Consider the following 20,287-nt stretch of genomic DNA (forward strand, 5'->3'; position numbering starts at 1 on the left):
AAACAAAAAAAAAACAAAAAAAAAACAAAGAAACAAACTTGGGAGAAGTGATGCTAGAAAAGAGGTTTGCCATGAAAGTCAAGCAAGGCATGCAGCATGCCTCTAACCAGAAATCGTCATCCCACCCCGTTCTCCAAGTGAGAGGTTTGCCCTACACCCACAGTATCTATTTCACTAGCAAATAAACTTTCTGCTTCTCACCTAGAGACAAAAAATACACTGCATGCCATTTGCTATACTTATTTTCCTATTTACTATATTTGTCACAATTATATGAAACTGCTTTAAAAATTCAGGCCACTCATATTTCAGCAATTAATTAAAACCGAGCTTAATCAAAGTAGACACCTGAAATTTTCCCATTTGCCCTTACGTTTAAAACAAATCCACAAAGAAGTTTCTTTTTGACACAGCAGCAACATGAAAACAAACTTTTGGATTCGTGAACTCATCCAGCACTCTTTTTCTCAACAAAGTACGTAATTTGCTGGTGGCAATGCTGGTATAGTCAGTGGGCTCCAAATCACTATGTCTCCTATTACTACCTCCTTCAGTTTTAGCTTAATAATACCAATATCCCTACTGACATTATTTGCAGAAGCAAAAACTGTTCAGAGAATGTATAATATACCCAGGAATCACTGTGTCATCCATGTTAGATAAGAGTCATTCCACCAAATAGAATACTTTGTTGCCTAACGACCATAAGAACATTCTAAGAAATTTCTTTTGTTTTCTATAGAGCAAAATGTCTCACAGCTCCATATACAATGGCACACTTTAGCCTCAGCTTGCATTTAAAATACTAAGGCAACCTAAAAATGAATGTGTAAAAATATGTAACTACCAAAAGAAACATAGATCAAAACCTATGTTCTTACTATGGTGTACCAAGAGTGGTACATTAGTATGAATTTTGATTAAACATGTATCAAATGTAAGTTCTGCATAAAAACAGTGTTCAAAGAACACCATCAGCAAATGGAACACAGATGACAGAAAAATTCATTTAGGAACACGCTATACCAGCATAGAAACGAATAAGCTCTCTCTTAGGGTTGAATTTAGCAGAGTGACAAAATTTACTTGGACACTTAAAACACAGAATTTAGAGTCTCCTCGACCTGATCAATCAGCAATATACAACCTGTGATCATCTGTGGAACTCTACACACAAGCAACCAACATTTTACAGAGATTCTCCCATGATATGCTCCCACATAAAAGTCCAAAATATCAAAGTTTATAAATGAAATGGTAATTATAAAGACATCTACTGGGTCAGGAAATGTTTCAAGTTTCTAAAGAAGTTATAAAAGTGGGGTACAAGTTCATCACATCTTATATGACTATATCCAATGAAAACACTGTATCCACTCAAATTCCTAAACTGAGAAATTACATGCCCTCTCACTGGACCGATATCCTAAAAACGTGAAATTAAATGGATTTCTTTGCTGACTCATGAAGAATTTCAGGGCTACTAAATGTGAATAAGAAGTATAAAGACAATTATAAAACAACTTGATTTTATTAGATCACTTGTAGAACTACAAAGTAAAAATACAGTTTTAAACATAAACAGCTGGCTTCCCTATAACTGGTCATTCTTGAAAGGTTTGTTGTTCCCTATAACTGGACATTCTCTGGAAGAAACCATCACTACTATATTTCCCTACTTTATTTATGATACCATGTGGTGATTCACACTCTGCTTGGCAGTCCGGGAGAGAGTCTTAGAGCTTTAAAACTAAAAGGCAACTGAAAGATTCACCATCCTCAAAACGTGTAAACTGTGATCCAAGTATATTACATAATGAGCCTATAGTTACAATTGGTTAACACTTATGATTATGTTAGGTTCATCACCAATTTAGAGAGCAAATTATAAATAAGTAAACATTTATGCCATTTTACATTTTGGCAGATGGTTTTTCTGTGTTTGATTTTGATGGTTTTACTCACTCCGGGTATTTGTTTGGCCAGTATTTACAGACAAGTTCAGAGTCTACACAACTAGATAAGTGAACCTGCTATTATACAACCCTATGTTTTATCAGACTGAATGAGGCTAGTTTTTCTGACCTGAAAGAAACATTAGAGGTTTCTTGGAGGTTTCCCTATACGGAAGGAAACTAAAATACAGAGAAGTTAAGTGTCTTAAACAAAAATTCAACTTAACCACATTAAAGTCATATATATTTTTTTTTTTAATTTTTTTTTTCAACGTTTTTTATTTATTTTTGGGACAGAGAGAGACAGAGCATGAACGGGGGAGGGGCAGAGAGAGAGGGAGACACAGAATCGGAAACAGGCTCCAGGCTCCGAGCCATCAGCCCAGAGCCTGACGCGGGGCTCGAACTCACGAACCGCGAGATCGTGACCTGGCTGAAGTCGGACGCTTAACCGACTGCGCCACCCAGGCGCCCCGAAAGTCATATATATTTTAATATTTGTTTTCAAATTTGGAAATCTAAATATACTATTACTATCAGTGAATATTCTAGATATATTTAAAATATCCCAGAAATGGAAAACTAACTTTCGTCAATTGATTTAAGATAGACCATAAAATTTAACATTGAAATAGCCAAACAAACTTCAAAGGGGAGCCTCTAAGTCTGGAATCCTGGCTGTAAAGTGAGGATTCAGTTGATGTCCCTTCAGTCTTCGCCACCCCTGTTCAGTTTCTCACTTAACAGTCAAACACTGAGACTCAAGCTATATCTCCCACCCACGTCTATCACATATACATATCCAGTCAAGGCAGCGCCTCCAGTACCAAATACGGTAGATGGGAGCAACAGGAATTCTCATTCATCACTGGTGGGAATGCAAAATGGCACAGCCACTTTGGAAGACAGTATGGGAGGTTCTTACAAAGCTAAACATAGGCTTACCCTAAGACCCAGCACTCATGCTCCTAGGTAGTTACTCAAATGAACTGAAAGCTTACGTCCACATAAAAACCTGCATATGAATCCTTACAGCAGCTTTATACATAATTGCCAAAAGCTAGAAGCAACCCTGATATCCTTCAATAGATGAATGGATAAACAAACTGAGGTACATCATTACATGATAATGAAATGGCAGATACATGACATGTATTTGTCAAAACCCATAGAACAGTGCAACACAAAGAGTGAATCCGAATATAAACTATGAGCTTTAGTAAATACTACTATATCACTATTGGTTCATCAATGTACCACACTATGCAAGACAGTAAAAATGGGAGAAAAGCATGTTGGCAGGGAGAGGTAGATGGGAACTATGTACTTGGGAGTAATTTTTCTGTAAACCTAAAACAGTCCTAAAAACTAAGGTCTATTTTAAAAAAGAACGGCATCTCATGAATTAGTAATTATCAAGAAATTTAAGTAAAACTACAAGGTTTAAATAATGTGAAAAGCAAAACACAAATGCAGTATTTCTTCCAAAAAACAAAAAAGCTGACAATTATACTATGATGCAAAAAGTAACAGAAATATGACCTTATCACTAAAATAAATAAAAAAATCTGAAATATTCTTACCTGTCCTGTGACTGCTCTTCGTACATCCTCTCCTTGCCTTCTTTAAAGAGTCTTATTGCCCGTTTTGACTTTTTCATTAAACTGTCAATGTAGATTTTAAAATACTCATTCTCACTGAGTTGGGCAAGTTTTTGGTTGTCATCATATTTACTCAATATAAGTCGCAAATGTTGATATGTATCAGGTAAAATATCAAGTATGTATGGTGGGCTATTTTTCAACTGAAGTTTGGGATTTTGGCACAGTCTGACCTAAAAAAGAGACAAAAATAAAATACTTTCATATGAATCACAATAACTTGTTTCATAGAAAAGTTATGAAATTCATCAAACTGTACTATTTCTTCATTTTCCATAATATAAATTTTGATCTTAAAATTACTATCTCCAAGCTACAAAGAATTGGTAAATATTTGCATCTGTCTTGATATAATTAAATCCAATTTTCTTCTCCTCCCATTCATGCTTACTATGTCACACCTTTACTTTCCACCTCTTAAGTTTTCTTTCTCTCTTCTACAGTATCCCATTGTTCATGGCTTCACAGAACTCCAATGTGCTAATTATTGTATACCACTTATAGTCTCTTTGTTTAAATAAAAATTAGGAAATGGGCGTCTTCTGCTGGCAACCAACGTCGCCTCACATTTAGATATCATTTTACTACACTGAACTCCCAGCTAAAGCTCTTTCATAGATTTTAATTAATGTTTTGGCATATTGTTCCTGAACCCTGAGGAGAATAAAACAAAGAAGTGCTATTTTAATAACTGAGTTATTAAGTAGTAAATGGGTATCAGGTCAGAGCGAGTCTTTTCCACCTCCCCATATTATATCCCGTGCCTGTAGACATGCGTTCCATAAAGATTCAGTCATTACATCGGGTGTCACCCAACCACTGGGGCATTTGGAGCTGCCTGCAGAACCTTCTGCTAGGATGAAAAAGTAGCAGCTCAACTACTATATTCAATTCTACATGTTCATGCAATTTAGTCAAAAGTTAGTTAACTCATCTTATTCCTCCTATCCCTCAAACCAGGGCATAAGGAACCACCCAATTAAATAATTTGTAAATGAATTCATTGGATACTGCCCAAGAGCACACATAATGTAAAGGTGCACAATCTCACAAAAAGCAAAGTGTACAAAGCAAAGGCAGCTTTACTGAGAAGCCAGTGAAGCATAAACTTGATGGTCCCTCAAATAGCTAGCCCTCTTCTAAGGCTTTCATCACATATTTTTGTAACACTTTCAAGAGCAAGATATTTTATTTTATTTTTTATTTTTGAGAGAGAGAAAAAGTGTGAGCGGGGGAGGGGCAGAGATAGAGGGAAACACAGAATTCAAAGCAGACTCCAGGCTCTGAGCCCCTCAGCACAGAGCCTGATGCACGGCTTGAACCCACGAACCATGAGATCATGACCTGAGCTGAAGTCAGTCCCTCAACAGACTGAGCAACCCAGGTGCCCCAAGAGCAAGAGATTTTAAACACAAGGTTAAGGGGCACCCGGGTGGCTCAATCAGTTATGCCTCTGACAGCTTGATTTTGGCTCAGGTTGACTGGAACCTGCTTGGGATTCTCTTTTCCCCCTTTCTCTGCTTCTCCCCCCGCCCCCCTCCCCCACCTCATGCTCTCAATCTCTCTAAAAATAAATAAATAAATAAATGAATGAATAAATAAATAAATAAAATAAAAAAACACACAATTGGTTATGATTTCTTTTTCCAGTATGACTTCCCTTTCATCACACTTAACCTCCTGTTGGGTGGCACTGAAGTGGCTGTAGGTATTTTTCAAATCTGGCTGATGGGAATTTGAGTTGGAAAATACATTTAGTGTGGCTTTAGTAGAAGGTATGTGAGATGCACAGTTATTTCCAGGACTAGTTAAAATATTGTCAGCTAATGCAACAACAACAACAACAACAAAAAATGGATTCAGGAATACTTCAAGTGCCCATCAAGCAGCACACAGCATAGGAGCAAGAAGATCCAATTCCAGTTTGGTAATTTAAACATGTCCAATGGTACCCAAGACCATTTGGCATATTAAATAATGCCAAATCATTAGAAAAGTATAGTTAAAGGGGCTGATAAAGCTTTTTACCCTCCTTTTACTTTGTGACACTTTGATATAATCAGAGAGGCTCATTCTGTCCTAACGACTGATGAAATACTAAACAGGTCAATGATTGAATAAATTCTGGTTGAAACAGCATATAGTTTTTCAATTCTTAAAAAATAAAATAGTATCACAAGTATGCACGAATTTCAAAAATATTGCCAGCAACATCATACAGCAGACACAGTTTAATTTCAGCAACATAAAACTTGCTACAGCACCTCACAGATTGATAAATTATTAACTTGTAGTTAGGGGACTATCCAGTTTCAAATTAATTTCCTCTACCGGTGAACTTTTTAACTGATAAAAAAAAAATTTCTCTCAGGTATTTTCTTCAGATATTCCAAATAAATATTCTTTAACAGATTTTTTTAAGTGTTACAGATTTTTAATTTGCTATTCTCTACCTGACCTTTTTCTCATTTGCTTTATTTAAATTGTAATTCTATCTGGGAATTTATTATTTTATTCGATACAACTGTTTGCATAACTACTATATACCAGGTACTGAGCTTAGTGCCAGGAAATTATAGATGACTACAACATACTTCCTGCCTCAAGGAGTCTGGCAGAAGAGACCTAGTTCTCTATAATTAACTTAGGAGCAATGTAATTCTTGCTCTGAGGGATTTTAGGAAAGATCCTGTCCAATCCATTCATTTTCAGATAAAGAAACTAAGAACTACAAAGATTAAGGGACTATTAAAAAATCATTAATCCAACACAAGAGCCTGCATCTTCTGAATCTCAGGCTGATCTTCTTTCTAACTATATCACAATTTAATTAGAATTAGGCATATAATTAATGATCTCTGGCTAACCTCATTTACATTTTTATTTTTATGCCATTTGCAAATTTACATGAATTTCAGGACCCATTTGTTAATTCTACAAACCTTTCTGTTTCAGGCATTGTTACAGGCCCTAGGGAATGCAGAATGAAATAAATCACAGACCTGTCCTCAAGGAGTTTTCTAGTGAAAAAGACTGATGGCTTAAAAAGAATTCCAGGAGACATTAAGTGCTATGATGGAGGAGAGTACAATGTGCTGGAGGAGAAAATCAGCAGCTCACTCATATTTTGACATGAAGATATCAAGAAAGGCATTCCTAAATTTGCAAAAGGAATATTCCAGGCAAAAGGGTATGCAAAGGCTTAGGAGGCACTAGAGAATAGATCAGAAAGAAAGGAGTCGATGCAGTCATTCTAAAAGGTAAAGGCACAGGAAGCCTAGGGTTGAGTGGCACAAGTAGATTTAAAATAGGTGAGATTCAGTTCATCAAGGCCCCTGTAGGCCACACAGTTTTCTAAATTTGCATTTGGGAAAGTATAACATACAATGCTGATATGCTGCTGAGTACACAGTTGATCAGTTGGATTAGTATTAAACTCTGTGATTTATGCCAGCTTCTGCCAAAAATGAATAACCCTACACCAGGACTATGACTTCTAGGCAGGTCAAATTCAATTCGATAAATATTTATTGAGTGCCTGCTATGTGCAAGTAACTGTGAAAGCCAGAGAAAGAAAAATTGCTTTTCTAAAAACAGTATGTTAAGGAGAAAAATCAAGCTCACCACAAGGTTCAAGTTCAGATTCAAATGACTTAGCCGTCTTCTAGAAATATCTAAGTTGCTTCCTAAGATGAAAGGTGGTCCCAACACAGAAAAGCTTTAAAAAGAACAAATCTACAATCTTATTATACAACGACGAACTTTTTAACACCAGTGCATAAAAGGACTGGTTCATTAGCAATGTTACTCTTTGCTTTTAAACTAAAAGGCAAAACATTTACCACTGAATTAGGCCACAAACTCCATGAGAGTCATTGACTCAAAGAGTTTTAGAGCTAAAGAGGACCTTGGAAATCACTATGACCAATCCCCTCCTTTTTACAGAAAAATACTACAACACAGAAATGGAACATAGCTGAGTTTACTGCTCTCAACCCACTAATGTCTAGACTTGAGAGAGTCAGGCACTCTCTCCATAACAGTATGCAACTACCTACTGTATTTGTTTAAATGTATTTAGAGATTTTTAAGGGGGCCTCTCTGTATATGTCCATACCATTTCACATACATAAAAATATATGTCTAATCTTTACATATGCTGTACACATACAATATGTATTCACATACATTAAATATATCTTCAACAGTATCAAAGCAAAGGCACAAATATAAACACAGGATTTACTAGTGCTATAAGAATTTTCAAAGCCATCAATTATTCTTGGAAAACTCTTGCTTTTAAAGAGTTTCTCCACTGAGCCTTAATTAAAACTTCTAATCAAAAGGTAACAAAAAGGTATTAGGTCAGCTAACATATTTCTTAGGTTCAGGACCCAGCCCCCGAAATGCATGAAAGAAATTCTCCTGAAACAAATGGCAAACTTCACCAGTAAGGAATTGTGCCTATACTGTAACAGACTTTCATTATAGAGCACACCTCACTTCACAGGGCATTCAGTTATATTAAATCATGTACCCCTGAAGTGAAATATCCCATTTTTAACAACAGTATGGAAAGCCTGAAAGAATCCCCTGTCTGTGCTCCTCACGTAAATGTTTTAAGAGATTCCTTACTGCAATTACACAAAAGTATACCATTATGATAAAAAGCATCTATGAGTTGAGTTCTTCCCATTTTAATTTAGCAAATCATCCTAAGTGTATAAAACTATATAAATGTATCCAGTATAAAATGTAAAAAGTGTAAAGATAATACAAAAACCCTTTCTACATAGAGTATTAATTGGGCAAAACAAGTAATTAGCATATCAAACTGGTCAGGAGTCTAGTGTATTAATTGTGGTAGGATTTAGAGGCAACTACCCAATCATTTATGGTTTTCAATGAAGGTTTCTTTAAAAGATTTACATAAACACATTAAATAATTGACTAGTTGTAACTAAACTATCAATTGTGTATTCATTTGTTCACTTTCCTCCAAATAAGAACAGATCTTCCTTAAGGGTGGAAAACATATCTCTCTCACTGGTCTGTCTCCATCACCTAATGTAGAATCTTGCAGAGAGTAAATGCACAATAAATACTTGATGGAGGAAAGAAAGTGTAGAAGGGAAAGAACAAAGAACTTCTCAGAAGAAGGTAATATTATACATAGGAAAACCACACCTACAATGACTAAACCTGTCTAAACGAGTACAAAGTTTTGAAAAGAATTTGATCATATCAAAAATTAGGGGGTGAAGATCTTTTTGATTCACTTCTCACGGAAAGGGGAAGAATCATATTATTCCATGGTCTGCTTGAATCTTCATACTATGAACACAGATGCTAGAATCAATCAAACCTAAGATCTGGTGCTGCCATTTATTAGCTTTACAACTTTGGGCCAGTTTCTTCCTTTAGAAAACTCTTTGGATGTTATAATTCTTAGAAAAAGAAATGTAAAGTGCTCTGCACAGTACCTGGCACATAGTTGACGCTCACTACTTTTTAGAACTTCCCCTTCCATATTTTATATTATACCACAACATGGTCAACTCTGCAGATTTTGCCAACATAGATAATTAGACCAAGGGCACTGACTGCTCTGTTGAAGATCATTAAGAGTTTCTTTGAGATCCTGAAGTTCTTCACACTACCTGAAACCCTGTAAAAGTCTGGAGTGTTTTGTTCAAGAAAGCAGCAAACAAGGCTAATAATACATCAGCAGTAAGTACTCAGCTGATGTGGAATCTGAACAGGTAGAACATTTAATAACTTTTTTTGTTATTGCTATTGGAAGATAGCATGAGTCAGTCAGAGTGGCTAAAATGAACAAATAAGGAGACTACAGATGCTAGAGAGGATGTGGAGAAACAGGAACCCTCTTGCACTGTTGGTGGGAATGCTAACTGGTGCAGCCACTCTGGAAAACAGTGTGGAGGTTCCTCAAAAAATTAAAAATATATCTACCTTATGACCCAGCAATAGCACTGCTAGGAATTTACCCAAGGGATACAGGAGTGCTGATGCAGAGGGGCACTTGTACCCCAATGTTTATAGCAGCACTTTCAGCAATAGCCAAATTATGAAAGAGCCTAAATGTCCATCAACTGATGAATGGATAAAGAAATTGTGGTTTGTTATGCAGATCCTGAGAAACTTAACAGTGTTAAGACCATGGGGGAGGGGAAGGGGAAAAAAAAAAAGTTAAAGAGGGAGGGAGCCAGACCATAAGAGACTCTTAATAACTGAGAACAAACTGAGGGTTGATGGGGGTTGGGAGGGGTGGGTGATGGGCACTGAGGAGGGCACCTGTTGGGATGAGCACTGGGTGTTGTATGGAAACCAATTTGACAATAAATTTCATATTAAAAAAAAAGGGAAGATGACATGAGTATATTTAACAATTATTTAAATATTAATACGTTAAAGAGCTAAAAGTTTGGTCACTTATTTTCAAAATGCTTCCTTCATTACCAGGAAAGTATCAGCAACTTACAATTATATATTTAAAAACAAAACAAAAACCTTAACTATATGCCCAAGCAGAGTGGATAAAAATAGTATTGTGGCATGATTTAAGTCACAGCATGTTTCTAAAATGATCTTAATCTATAAGATAAAAACTTATTTCCAATGTTTTACTTATATACACATTTCATTGCTGAAGACTGATTAAAATATACATTGTTCATTCTGTAATAAACAGTTTTAAAACATGGATTCAACACTACAAATGTTATTCCTTAAATCACTTCATGAGAACCCAATGTAAAATTTACAAAATCTCTCAACACTCTGTGTATCTCCTAACTTCTCTCTTATCTAAGTAGAAGTTAGTTATCTACCCCAGTTCACTCTTCAACTTGTTCTTACCCTTTTCCTCCCACACTGTAATCTTCTAGGATGCCACTTTATTATTTCTTCTTTCTTTGCATTTTAAATCACTCTCTACCTGTATCCCTTCCCTTCAATCTGTGAAGCTCTCCTATAGCACCCACACACACACAATGTTATGTTCTACTCAAACCGGCAAGCTATCTATGAGAACTTTCTTCTTTTCACCAGTTGTCACACTTCTAGAACGACTGTTAAATGACCCACACACTCTTTTTAATCTAGTGCCCTCACGTAAATGAAACCACTCTTGAAAGGTCAACAATGGCCTCTACTCATGAAATTTAGCAACTTCTTCAATTTTCATCCTGCTTGGTTTTCTCCACTTGGACTTGAACTTGGTTTTCTCAGAATGTGAAACTATCTCCTTAATTGAAGCTGTCTCTACCCAAGAAATCAATATGCCCTAATTCTTTTCCAACCTCTCTCATCAGTGTTTTTTGTAAGATTCTCTCTCCTTCACTGCCATCTAATTATAAGTACAACCCCACAGAGCCAAAATGCCAATCTCTGACTTTTTCTCGGACTCTCATCTTCTGCTCTGCATTGCAAATCTCTTGCTGTTCTACAACTTGAAATGCAAACTCTGTGGGCATACCTACTAAACATATGTCTCTAGTTTCAACTTCTCTCTTTAACTGCACATTCAACTTTTTGACTTCAAAATGGATTTCACTCTGGCATGTCAAACTCAACATGGCCAAAAACAAACACAGGCACCAACTCCCAGGCTTCCTCTTTTTCTTACTATGTTCCTGATCTCTTTAAGGGCATCACTGCCTTCAAGCTAAACACCTCCAGTCACTTTCACTTCACCTTCTCTTTCATCCTCTATCTCTAAAGGGTCACCAGATCTGTAACTTTTATCTCCAAAGTGCCTCCCATGTTTGAACCCATACTCGCTATACAGACTCTCAATTCTCTAGCTCAGCCCTTCATTATTTCTTGCCCAGTCTGTTTTAATTTCCCTGGATCATTACTCCTACTTTTAAGTTTCTTTTCTCTTAATCCATCCTTTTCAGAGTCAAGAGAGTAATCTGTCACAGCATAGCCTTGACTGTTTTTCACACTCTGGTCAAAGATTTTAAATCCAGTCTAAACTCCTTGAAAGAGCAGAAAGCCTCTTCATCTTTCTCAAGCTTACCTTCTTAACAATCTCCCTTTCCCCACATTCCTTCAGCGTGATGTGTCCTCCACCTCACTGGAATCCAAAACATCCTCAAAAGAGAAGCGGGCTAATACCTCTACCATGCCTCATTCCATGTCAACTCTTCACCTTAGCAAGCGCATTCTCCTCCACCACATCCTAAGTCACAGCACTTTATTTATATCTCATTACAACACTTACTACACTCTGTAGTATGTAGAATACACTATACTACATAGAATGGAAGGGGTATTTACAAATCTCTATCTTTCCATAAATGGAATTTGATAAATGAATGATGAAATCAATAGACAGGATATAAAGCAACTTCAAAGAAAGGAAAAGTTGATTCAAATGAATGGTAAAGATTTTTTAAGAGTTAAAAAAGATTACTAACTAGGACACCTAAGTGGCTCAGGCAGGCAAGCGGCCAGCTCTTCTTGATTTAGGCTCAAGTCATGATCTTGGTGTTCATGAGATCGAGCCCATGTTGGGCTCTGGGTTCTATGATGACAACATGGTGACTACTTGGGATCCTCTCTCTCTCTCTTTCTCTGCTCCTGCTCCACTCACACTGTCTGTCTGTCTGTCTGTCTCTCTCTCTCTCTCTCTCTCTCTCTCTTTCTCTCTCAAAATAAATAAATAAGCATTTTTTAAAAATTACTGATTAAAGCTTCTGTTAAATGAATGCCCTATACCACAAGGATAAACCAAGGTAACTTGGTAGGATTCTTTTTAATGTCTTACTTTATAAAAGTTTTTCCTAGAAGTAGAAAAGTAGTAAACTTTGGGATCACTTCATTTATCTAAGCACAAATTCAAACTTTCAGTATTAAAACAAAATTGTCCAGATATTTAATGTGTTATCATCTACCCAAGTCAGGCAGTGCCCATGATTCTGCTAACACGGAACAACTTCACTGAGGAAAAGAAAATATGTGAAGAATAATTCAAATAAATGCTATTCCCTATTCCAAGGGCCTAAGGATGGTGGTATCTCAAACCCAACAAACACAAACAATAGGCATCCAAAACCTAAGTTTCATCCCACATATAATTTTTTAGACTTATGGGGAATTCACCTTAGAAAAAAATACTTACTATTAGGTTTTTTTTTTTAAATAGCATGTATTCCAAGCATCTTTGATTGACAAACTTTAAAATATATCATGGTTGCAGTAAAATTATAAAGACAGAGAATGAATTGCATTCCAAGCTTGACAAATGTACTGAATATACTGAGGGTAAAAGGCGGAAAAGGCTATTTGGCATCATCGCTTTTTAAATGCTTTTAAAACTCTTTCAATAATGTAATTTCAAATAAATGACAAGGACAGCAAGACAAAACGTAGGCAGGTATTCAACTTGCTTTGCTCTTTGGCATCAATTAATTAGTTTCTAATTTCCTGAACATCCATGTAAGTCCAGTACATTTAGTAACTATTAGATGGAAAACTGTTTCTTCCCTTTTCCATCACCTGGCTAAGACACTTATGAAAACCATGCTCAGGAACCTCGCATGAATAAATTATCATTCCTACCATACTGATTAGCAATCATTTCCTTACCCTCACCTCAGCACTTCCAACAAGAGTACAATAATGCTGTTCCTAAAGGTAGTGCCCAGCAGAATCCAGACAGACGATTGTCTGAAAGGCAGCCAGAAAAACAAGGTGGATACTCTTCACTTTGCCCCCAGTGTACTTCGTACACGTCTGTATTACAGCCTTGTCCACACTACATGGCAATGACCTAGTAAATATAATAAGTAAATAATAAATTACCATGTATATGTCTGGCTCCGATGTGGGTCTGAGTTTTTTGACAGGTCAAAGGCAAAGATACATCTTATGTAGCTTCATCCCTAGCAATAAGCACTTATTGTTGAACACAGTATAGGCCCTCAGTAAATGCTGACTAAGTGTTTAAGAAACCCATCTCTGTAACAGCTTTGGAACAAACTCCACATTCCAGGTATTTTTGAACCGAGATATGTATTCAAGAATAATAGTTCTGTCACTGTATCAACCAGGCATCCATGGACCTGAAGAGTCTGGGGTTAGCTACTGACTTAAACTGACACATAGAGCTAAGGCCAAAAACTACATCTAAATGGGATGCTTTGGGATATGTTACTGTTCTTTTTCTCAATAAATGTACCTTGCTAACTCTGTGCCACTGATGTTTTATCACAAAACACTTCACATGTCACAAAAAACACAACTGAGCAATGACTCCCTCCTACTCTCAGTGACCTTGTATAGAAGGTCTGCCCTCTGAAACCATAACAATTAGTTGGAACTGGAATCCCAGTTGACTGTTTTAAATCCTAGAGGCCAGGGAATGGGAAGACTACACACTTATTGGATATTTCTCCTACAGTCTGAGACCATTTCATATCTCCTGCAAAATAAGTGATTTTACTTTGTAGGTAGCTGAAACATACTGAACTTTAATCTGGTTTCATGTTTATACTTCGAAGATCTGCCCTTGTTGAAGAAGCTTCCTAAAGACAAAAATATTAACTAAATATTTAACCCTGCCTTTTACGTAACTACCAGTTAGGCTTGACAGTTACTTTTTCTGTTATTCACAAGCTACACTCATGCTTATTGCAGTTATTTTATGAAACGGTTAGGTAATGTGTCAAGGGATTAACTTTTGGACTAATAATAAAGATCCTGATGTAATCAGCAGGACAATGTTGAGGTTATGAACCACTTCCTTCACCACTGACAAAGAAAATAAAGGTAAACACATGTGGGGGGATGATGCTTCTGCATTACACAATTAAATAAAATATATTTTCAGTTAGTAACTCTCAATGCCTTTTTATTAGCGTGTGATCGAGTAGTAATAAACATCCTGAACTCTTTTATAATGATTTATGTGATTTCCCTCCATAAAACCCATGGATGCATTTGTAAATGAACACAATTTTTATTCTTGACAAATAATGAAGACAAATAGGGAAAGCCATACCAATGCACCTTTGCCAGCACCCAAACCCTCATCCCACTAAGTACAGACTGTCAATAATAGTTTCCCTTATGAGTCGAGTTTCTCGATTGGAGAGGCTAAACCCAAACCCACAAAAGGGTTAATAAAATAAACAATGGCAGAAGCTTAACTATCAAAAAACCATCTATTTTACTATAACTCATGGTGACATAATTAAAAATGGCTAAGACTTATGTTAACAGTTACAAACCAAAACTATGAATATATTTCCTCATGTTTGAAAAATAATGACTTTATACTAACTATAGTTCACCACTTCCTTATATAAATCTTTTTTATTTGATGTTCTCCCATTCACTCACAAATGCACAAATTCTGACCACTCACAGAAAGGGGTGGGGAGGGAGGTGCAGCTCGTTGGGAGAATCGGACCCATCTGTTGGCCACTCATATAACAGGTAAGTTAGAGAAAAACCTTGAATTCCTTCTCTTACACCCAACTAATGATTTAGGCAGTTAAGAAAGACCTTACAGTGCATACTCTTTGGAAAAGCAAAGACAGCTAGCGTTGCGCCTGCCAGATACATGCAGCTCTTTCAAGTGCACACTCCTTATTCTTAAGTATCTGATGCTAACATCAAAACCTGACCTCAAGCAGCAAGTTGCAATGTTCTGACACTGTGACATCATTCTGTCTGGAGCATTTTAATATCACAATTTGAATAAACTGGCAGAAGCTTAAATAGGTCACACTAAAGCCAAGAACTAAGGATATTTAGCTGGCAAAAATTTCTGGCTCTGCATTTAGCACCACCGGCCATAGAATGGCAGGCCTATCGTTCATCTATCCATCTGTACTTCCCGCAAGGATAAATGAAGATAAAACAAATCTCATCACCTTCCTGTACGGCTAACACCACTGGCGGTGGCTTTTTGTGGCAAACATTCATACACAACTACAAGCCACGGTAAAGGAAACTGCTACCATAAGCTTTCAAGGAGGCTCTCGCACATCCCTACAAAAGATATTTTTTTAAAACTCCATTTCTGCAGTCACAAAAATATCAAAAGCCTTGCATCAACTAAATTTATAATTAGCCCCAAATATCTATGAAATGAAACCAGATGGTGCTACAAACGTTTACCAATATATAGCAGACAGTACCACTGCTTCAAAAGCAAGAACTATTAATTCTGCACCACAGCATGCTACATCTTAATCATATTTGTTTCATAATCCTACTTAGTAACAGAGGACAGTGGAAGCTACAGTTTCTCAGTAGACCCCTGTAAAATATTCAAGTTGCCTAGACTTCTCAGGGTATGGACATCCAGCTTGATTTCTTCTTGAAATTAGAATTCATCTGATAGCAACATGCAGAAACCACAGAGGTTTCTGATACTCTCCGCCCCACTACCTCCATCATAAATTTTCCTTTCACAATAAACAATGTGCAATCGAAAAGGTTTCCTGTTTCAAAATGGAACAGATGAAAGAAACTGTAACTCTATCATTGACAACAACAAAAAAGTTCCTTAATGAAGATGAATTCTCAAAGATGAAAATGGAAACTCTCTCAAATACTGCTTCCTCACTTAAGGACTAATCTGGTTCTTTCCCTAGTAGATATTCTCAGCATCAAGTACTGTGGTTATCATGAGGGGTCCATCAGAGGCTTTTCTTAAAATACTTGCCTGCACTCTTTTGTTATTTAACAGTAACACAACGTCATAGAAGACAAACACTTCCAAACTATTCTGTGGCCATGTACCAACAAAGGGCAGCCAAGGGTAAAAACTTTGCATATCTGAGTCATATAGAGGAACTCTGAACCTTAAAGAGCAGGACAAAAGGTGAAAAAACAAGTCTGTGTTCTGATTCCAACTTTTTAAAACATAGAGTGGATGTTAGAAAAATGGTCAAGCCAAATCAATAGACTGTTGCCATAATAATAATTATTAATGGTAACAATACTAATAATTAATGGTTCAAATAAAACCATAGAGGAAGAAACCATATCCAGGGCAAATGAGCCTGCACACAGGCACAAGCATACAGAACTTACCACTTTGTCCATGAGTTTCCAAGTTTTCTCCACAGTCCTGCGATCTGCTGCTGCTTGCTTAGGAGGTCCAACTGCATCTTGAATAGCATCAATAATTCCCAAAATTCTTCCTTTTCGGGGGTTTCCTCCTCGACCACCAGGGTTTCTGCCATTCATAGAATTTGCCATCTGGAACCTTAGTTCTCTGACAGGCAGATTAAAAAAAAAAAAAAAAAAAGTTAGTTGGACATGAAAATGTTTACCCAGGTGAACTGAACAGGTTAATTTGTACCCACTACATTCTCCTTCATCAGTGAGGAGAAAATCCTGGGTCCCCGATTCAACTTTCAATAGCCTATGAATTTGCATTCTCAATCTGTACACCCAAGGTTTAGGAGCATTGACCTTACATTTGCTTTTGGAACAGTAAGAGTTAAAGATGCAACCTTCTCACATTTCATGTAGCAGAAGCCTTGATTAACAACCAACTCATAACAACAACAAAAAAAAAAACTTAACATAGGTTTTCTCCAACTGGATAAGCACACGATGTTCTCCCCATCCCTGCCTTAATCACAATTCAACGTACATACACTAGAACTAAAGCCCCCAGAAAACATTCTGAAAGCCTCACTCAAAAACTGCATTTTCACTCCGTTAGATTTCCTCAAGTTATATAAATGTAAACATTATTTTACAGGACCATAAGGGACATATCTGTTGTCAACAAAGGCTTAGGATTTGGATTTTCCCCGCTAAAACCAACAAGTATGGACACAGGAACATAGACAACCGAACACACAGTTCTTTAAACCAACGCGGTGAGGAGTTAGCCCCAAGTTAAGAGCCAAATAAACCAACAAATAACCCATTTTAAAAAGAGGGTTAAGAAACTGACAAGAGCGGGCACAGAAAGGAGAAGAGAGTTCACTTAGATCGTTCCTTTCCTCTCGTCTCACCCCAGGGGGATGGGGGGGGGGGGGTCCAAAGCTTTGTTTCGGGACGTCTTTGCCCCCTCCTTGTTCAGGCCCCTCTCCGGCCACTCTCGGACCTCAGCTGGGGGAGGAAGGTGGACAGAGAAAGGACAAAGTACCCCCTCGCACCCCCGGAGCCCGCAGCCCCGTCAGTCTTGGGCGCCCGGCATTCGGCTCCCAAGCGGACGCACCCCCCCACCCCGCCCGGGATGTCTGCAATCCCAGCCGCCTGTCTCCCTCTACTCGTTCTCCTTCCTCCTCGGGCCAAGCCAGGGTTCCGGTCTTTAAATACCCCTCTACAAACTGTGCAGGCGGCGACGACAGCAGCTGGAAGCCAGGGCTGTCCCCTCTCCTTCCGTGGCCCGCGCCTGGCTGCCCCAGGGCCCCCTGGCCGGAAAAAAAGCGGCAAGCCTCCCCGGCGTCCCGTTCCCTCCCGGCCTCCCGGCGCCGCAGCTGTCCAGAGACACGCGTGTGCGAGGGTCCTACTTTACACACACGAGCCCAGGGTGCGTGGATAGCCCGGGCAGGGAGTGTGGGATCGCCGTAAAAGCACGTTCCCGAGGAAGAAGCAACCCAGAGCGCAGGCCACCGAGACAGGGAAACGCAACAATTACCGTCAAGACCAATCCACACCCGCTCTCCCCTCCCGCCCGATTCTCGGGGAGGCCGCGGGACGCCGCAGCAGCACTAGCTGGAGGAGGAGACCACTCGCTGGATACCCCACCCCTGTAGCATACACACACAGAGAAACCCAGGAGCGGGGCGGAGCCGAGGGCGGGGCCTCATGCGGCTAGACCAATCCTACGCGCCCTTGCACTGCCCGACAGCGGGGAGCGCCAATGGTGGGGAGGCGGCCGTCCTCGCACTACCACCCAGTCCACGTCTCCCACAGTACACAATGGCCCCAAAGGAAGGCCCGCTCGCGGCACGTCCCAAATGGAAAGGGACTTGGAGGGTAATGGGAGGACTGGACTCACCCAAGAACGAAAGTGGAAAAGGGAAAGGAAATGGAAGAAAGGATGCCAGGCACTGGGGAACTGACCAATAAGGAGTGGGCGAGTGGGCGTGAGCATTGGGAGCCGGAGCCAAAGCCAAATGGGGCTAAAAGGCGGGACTTCCTGCTTCGCTCACCTTCCTAGTCTTTTGTTTCATAGCAACAGAGTAGTGGCTGAGAGGGTGTTGCTTCTCTACTCTGGGCGGGTCCGAAGCTGAAGAATTTCATCTCCCTAGGGCTGCCAAACTCTTCTACCCAGGACAGCAGCCAGACAGGTCTAAGGCATTGCTTCTTGCTGGCTGTCAAAAAAAAGCACAGCAGTCACGCAGCTAGCTTCTAAGATGAAATATAAACCTCGCATAGAGTAGACTAGGGTTAACACCTGAATGCCAACCCAAACTTCCTAAGTTTCTGAGTGTATCCCTTTACTGTTAGTTCTAGAAACAGTGAAGATCAAACATCAGGCTCATGAAAAAAGCAAATAGTTGACCCTGCTGACCAAATAGTGGCTACTAATAAAGACAGGGCAGTAAAAGAACCAGACTATGGGAATTGCTAATATATGCAACCCACCTTTTAATTTAGTATAAGTTTCTGCCTAAATGACTGAAGAGGAATCAGCTTTTGTATTTTGTTTGAGTCACTTTATATAGATTTCTCTCCGTCTTAAAACCAACCTCATTGTATCTGCCATTCTCTCCCAGCATTTGTGATCTCTTTTCTGTAGTTCCATCACTATGCCCTTAGAAAGAACCACATCTGGCTAATCTTAAAAGGAAAAATCTACTGTGCTGGGACCCCTCTTTCAACGAGATCGTAGATTAAAGTAATGCCTTCTATCTCTTTCTGTTTAACTTCAATCCTGCCACAGGTGCTACTGACAATTGCTCTGAACTGTCATGCTTTGGAATTTTCTTTCTACCACCGTTGGTGGTGCTGAATACAGTTTACACCTTGGACTTCTCAGATGTGGTGATATTTTGTGTCTTTAAGAAAATATATTTCTAGGGGCACCTGGGTGGCTCAGTCAGTTAAGCATCCGACTTCCGCTCAAGTCATGATCTCAGGGTCCATGAGTTCGAGCCCTCCCCCCGTCGGGCTCTGTGCTGACAGCTCAGAGCCTGGAGCTTGCTTCAGATTCTGTGTCTCCCTCTCTCTGACCCTCCCCCATTCATGCTCTGTCTGTCTCTGTTTCAAAAATAAATAAATATTAAAAAAATTTTTTGAAAAATTATTTCTATTCTTTCTCTAACCAGTTAACCTGATAAAATATTTCTCAGTGGTCCTGACTTTCTTTCTAAATAACCATTTTAGGGGCGCCTAGTCGGTTAAGCGTCCGACTTCAGCCAGGTCACGATCTCGCGGTCTGTGAGTTCGAGCCCCGCGTCAGGCTCTGGGCTGATGGCTCGGAGCCTGGAGCCTGTTTCCGATTCTGTGTCTCCCTCTCTCTCTGCCCCTCCCCCGTTCATGCTCTGTCTCTCTCTGTCCCAAAAATAAATAAATAAAAAAAAAAAAAAAACAACGTTGAAAAAAAAAATAAATAACCATTTTAGTACTGTGATCATTACTGTCAAGGATCCTAAGTTGTTATAATTTACTGTGCAGCCCTAAATTCAGATGGTTAAGATTTTCATTTGATTAAAACAGGTA

The 20,287-nt window shown here is 38.7% G+C and overlaps 1 protein-coding gene across 3 annotated transcripts in view; it reads right to left on the bottom strand.

Moving 5' to 3' along the window:
• Positions 1 to 18,411, bottom strand: part of CBLB (Cbl proto-oncogene B) — a 208,543-nt gene extending 190,132 nt beyond the window's left edge. Inside the window, exons 1-3 of one of the 3 annotated variants that reach the window (XM_049628118.1) lie at positions 18,258 to 18,411; positions 16,691 to 16,874; positions 3,539 to 3,789 (exon numbers count right to left, since the gene is read on the bottom strand). In XM_049628118.1, the coding sequence (XP_049484075.1) occupies positions 3,539 to 3,789; positions 16,691 to 16,858 (419 nt within the window). In that variant the 5' untranslated portion in view covers positions 16,859 to 16,874; positions 18,258 to 18,411. The remainder of the gene's footprint in view (positions 1 to 3,538; positions 3,790 to 16,690; positions 16,875 to 18,257) is intronic. The other 2 variants (XM_049628116.1, XM_049628117.1) reach the window with 2 other exon arrangements.
• Positions 18,412 to 20,287: the final 1,876 nt, after the last annotated feature.

The sequence above is a fragment of the Panthera uncia genome, chromosome C2 (genome assembly GCF_023721935.1).
Source record: "Panthera uncia isolate 11264 chromosome C2, Puncia_PCG_1.0, whole genome shotgun sequence".
Classification (NCBI taxonomy): domain Eukaryota; kingdom Metazoa; phylum Chordata; class Mammalia; order Carnivora; family Felidae; genus Panthera; species Panthera uncia.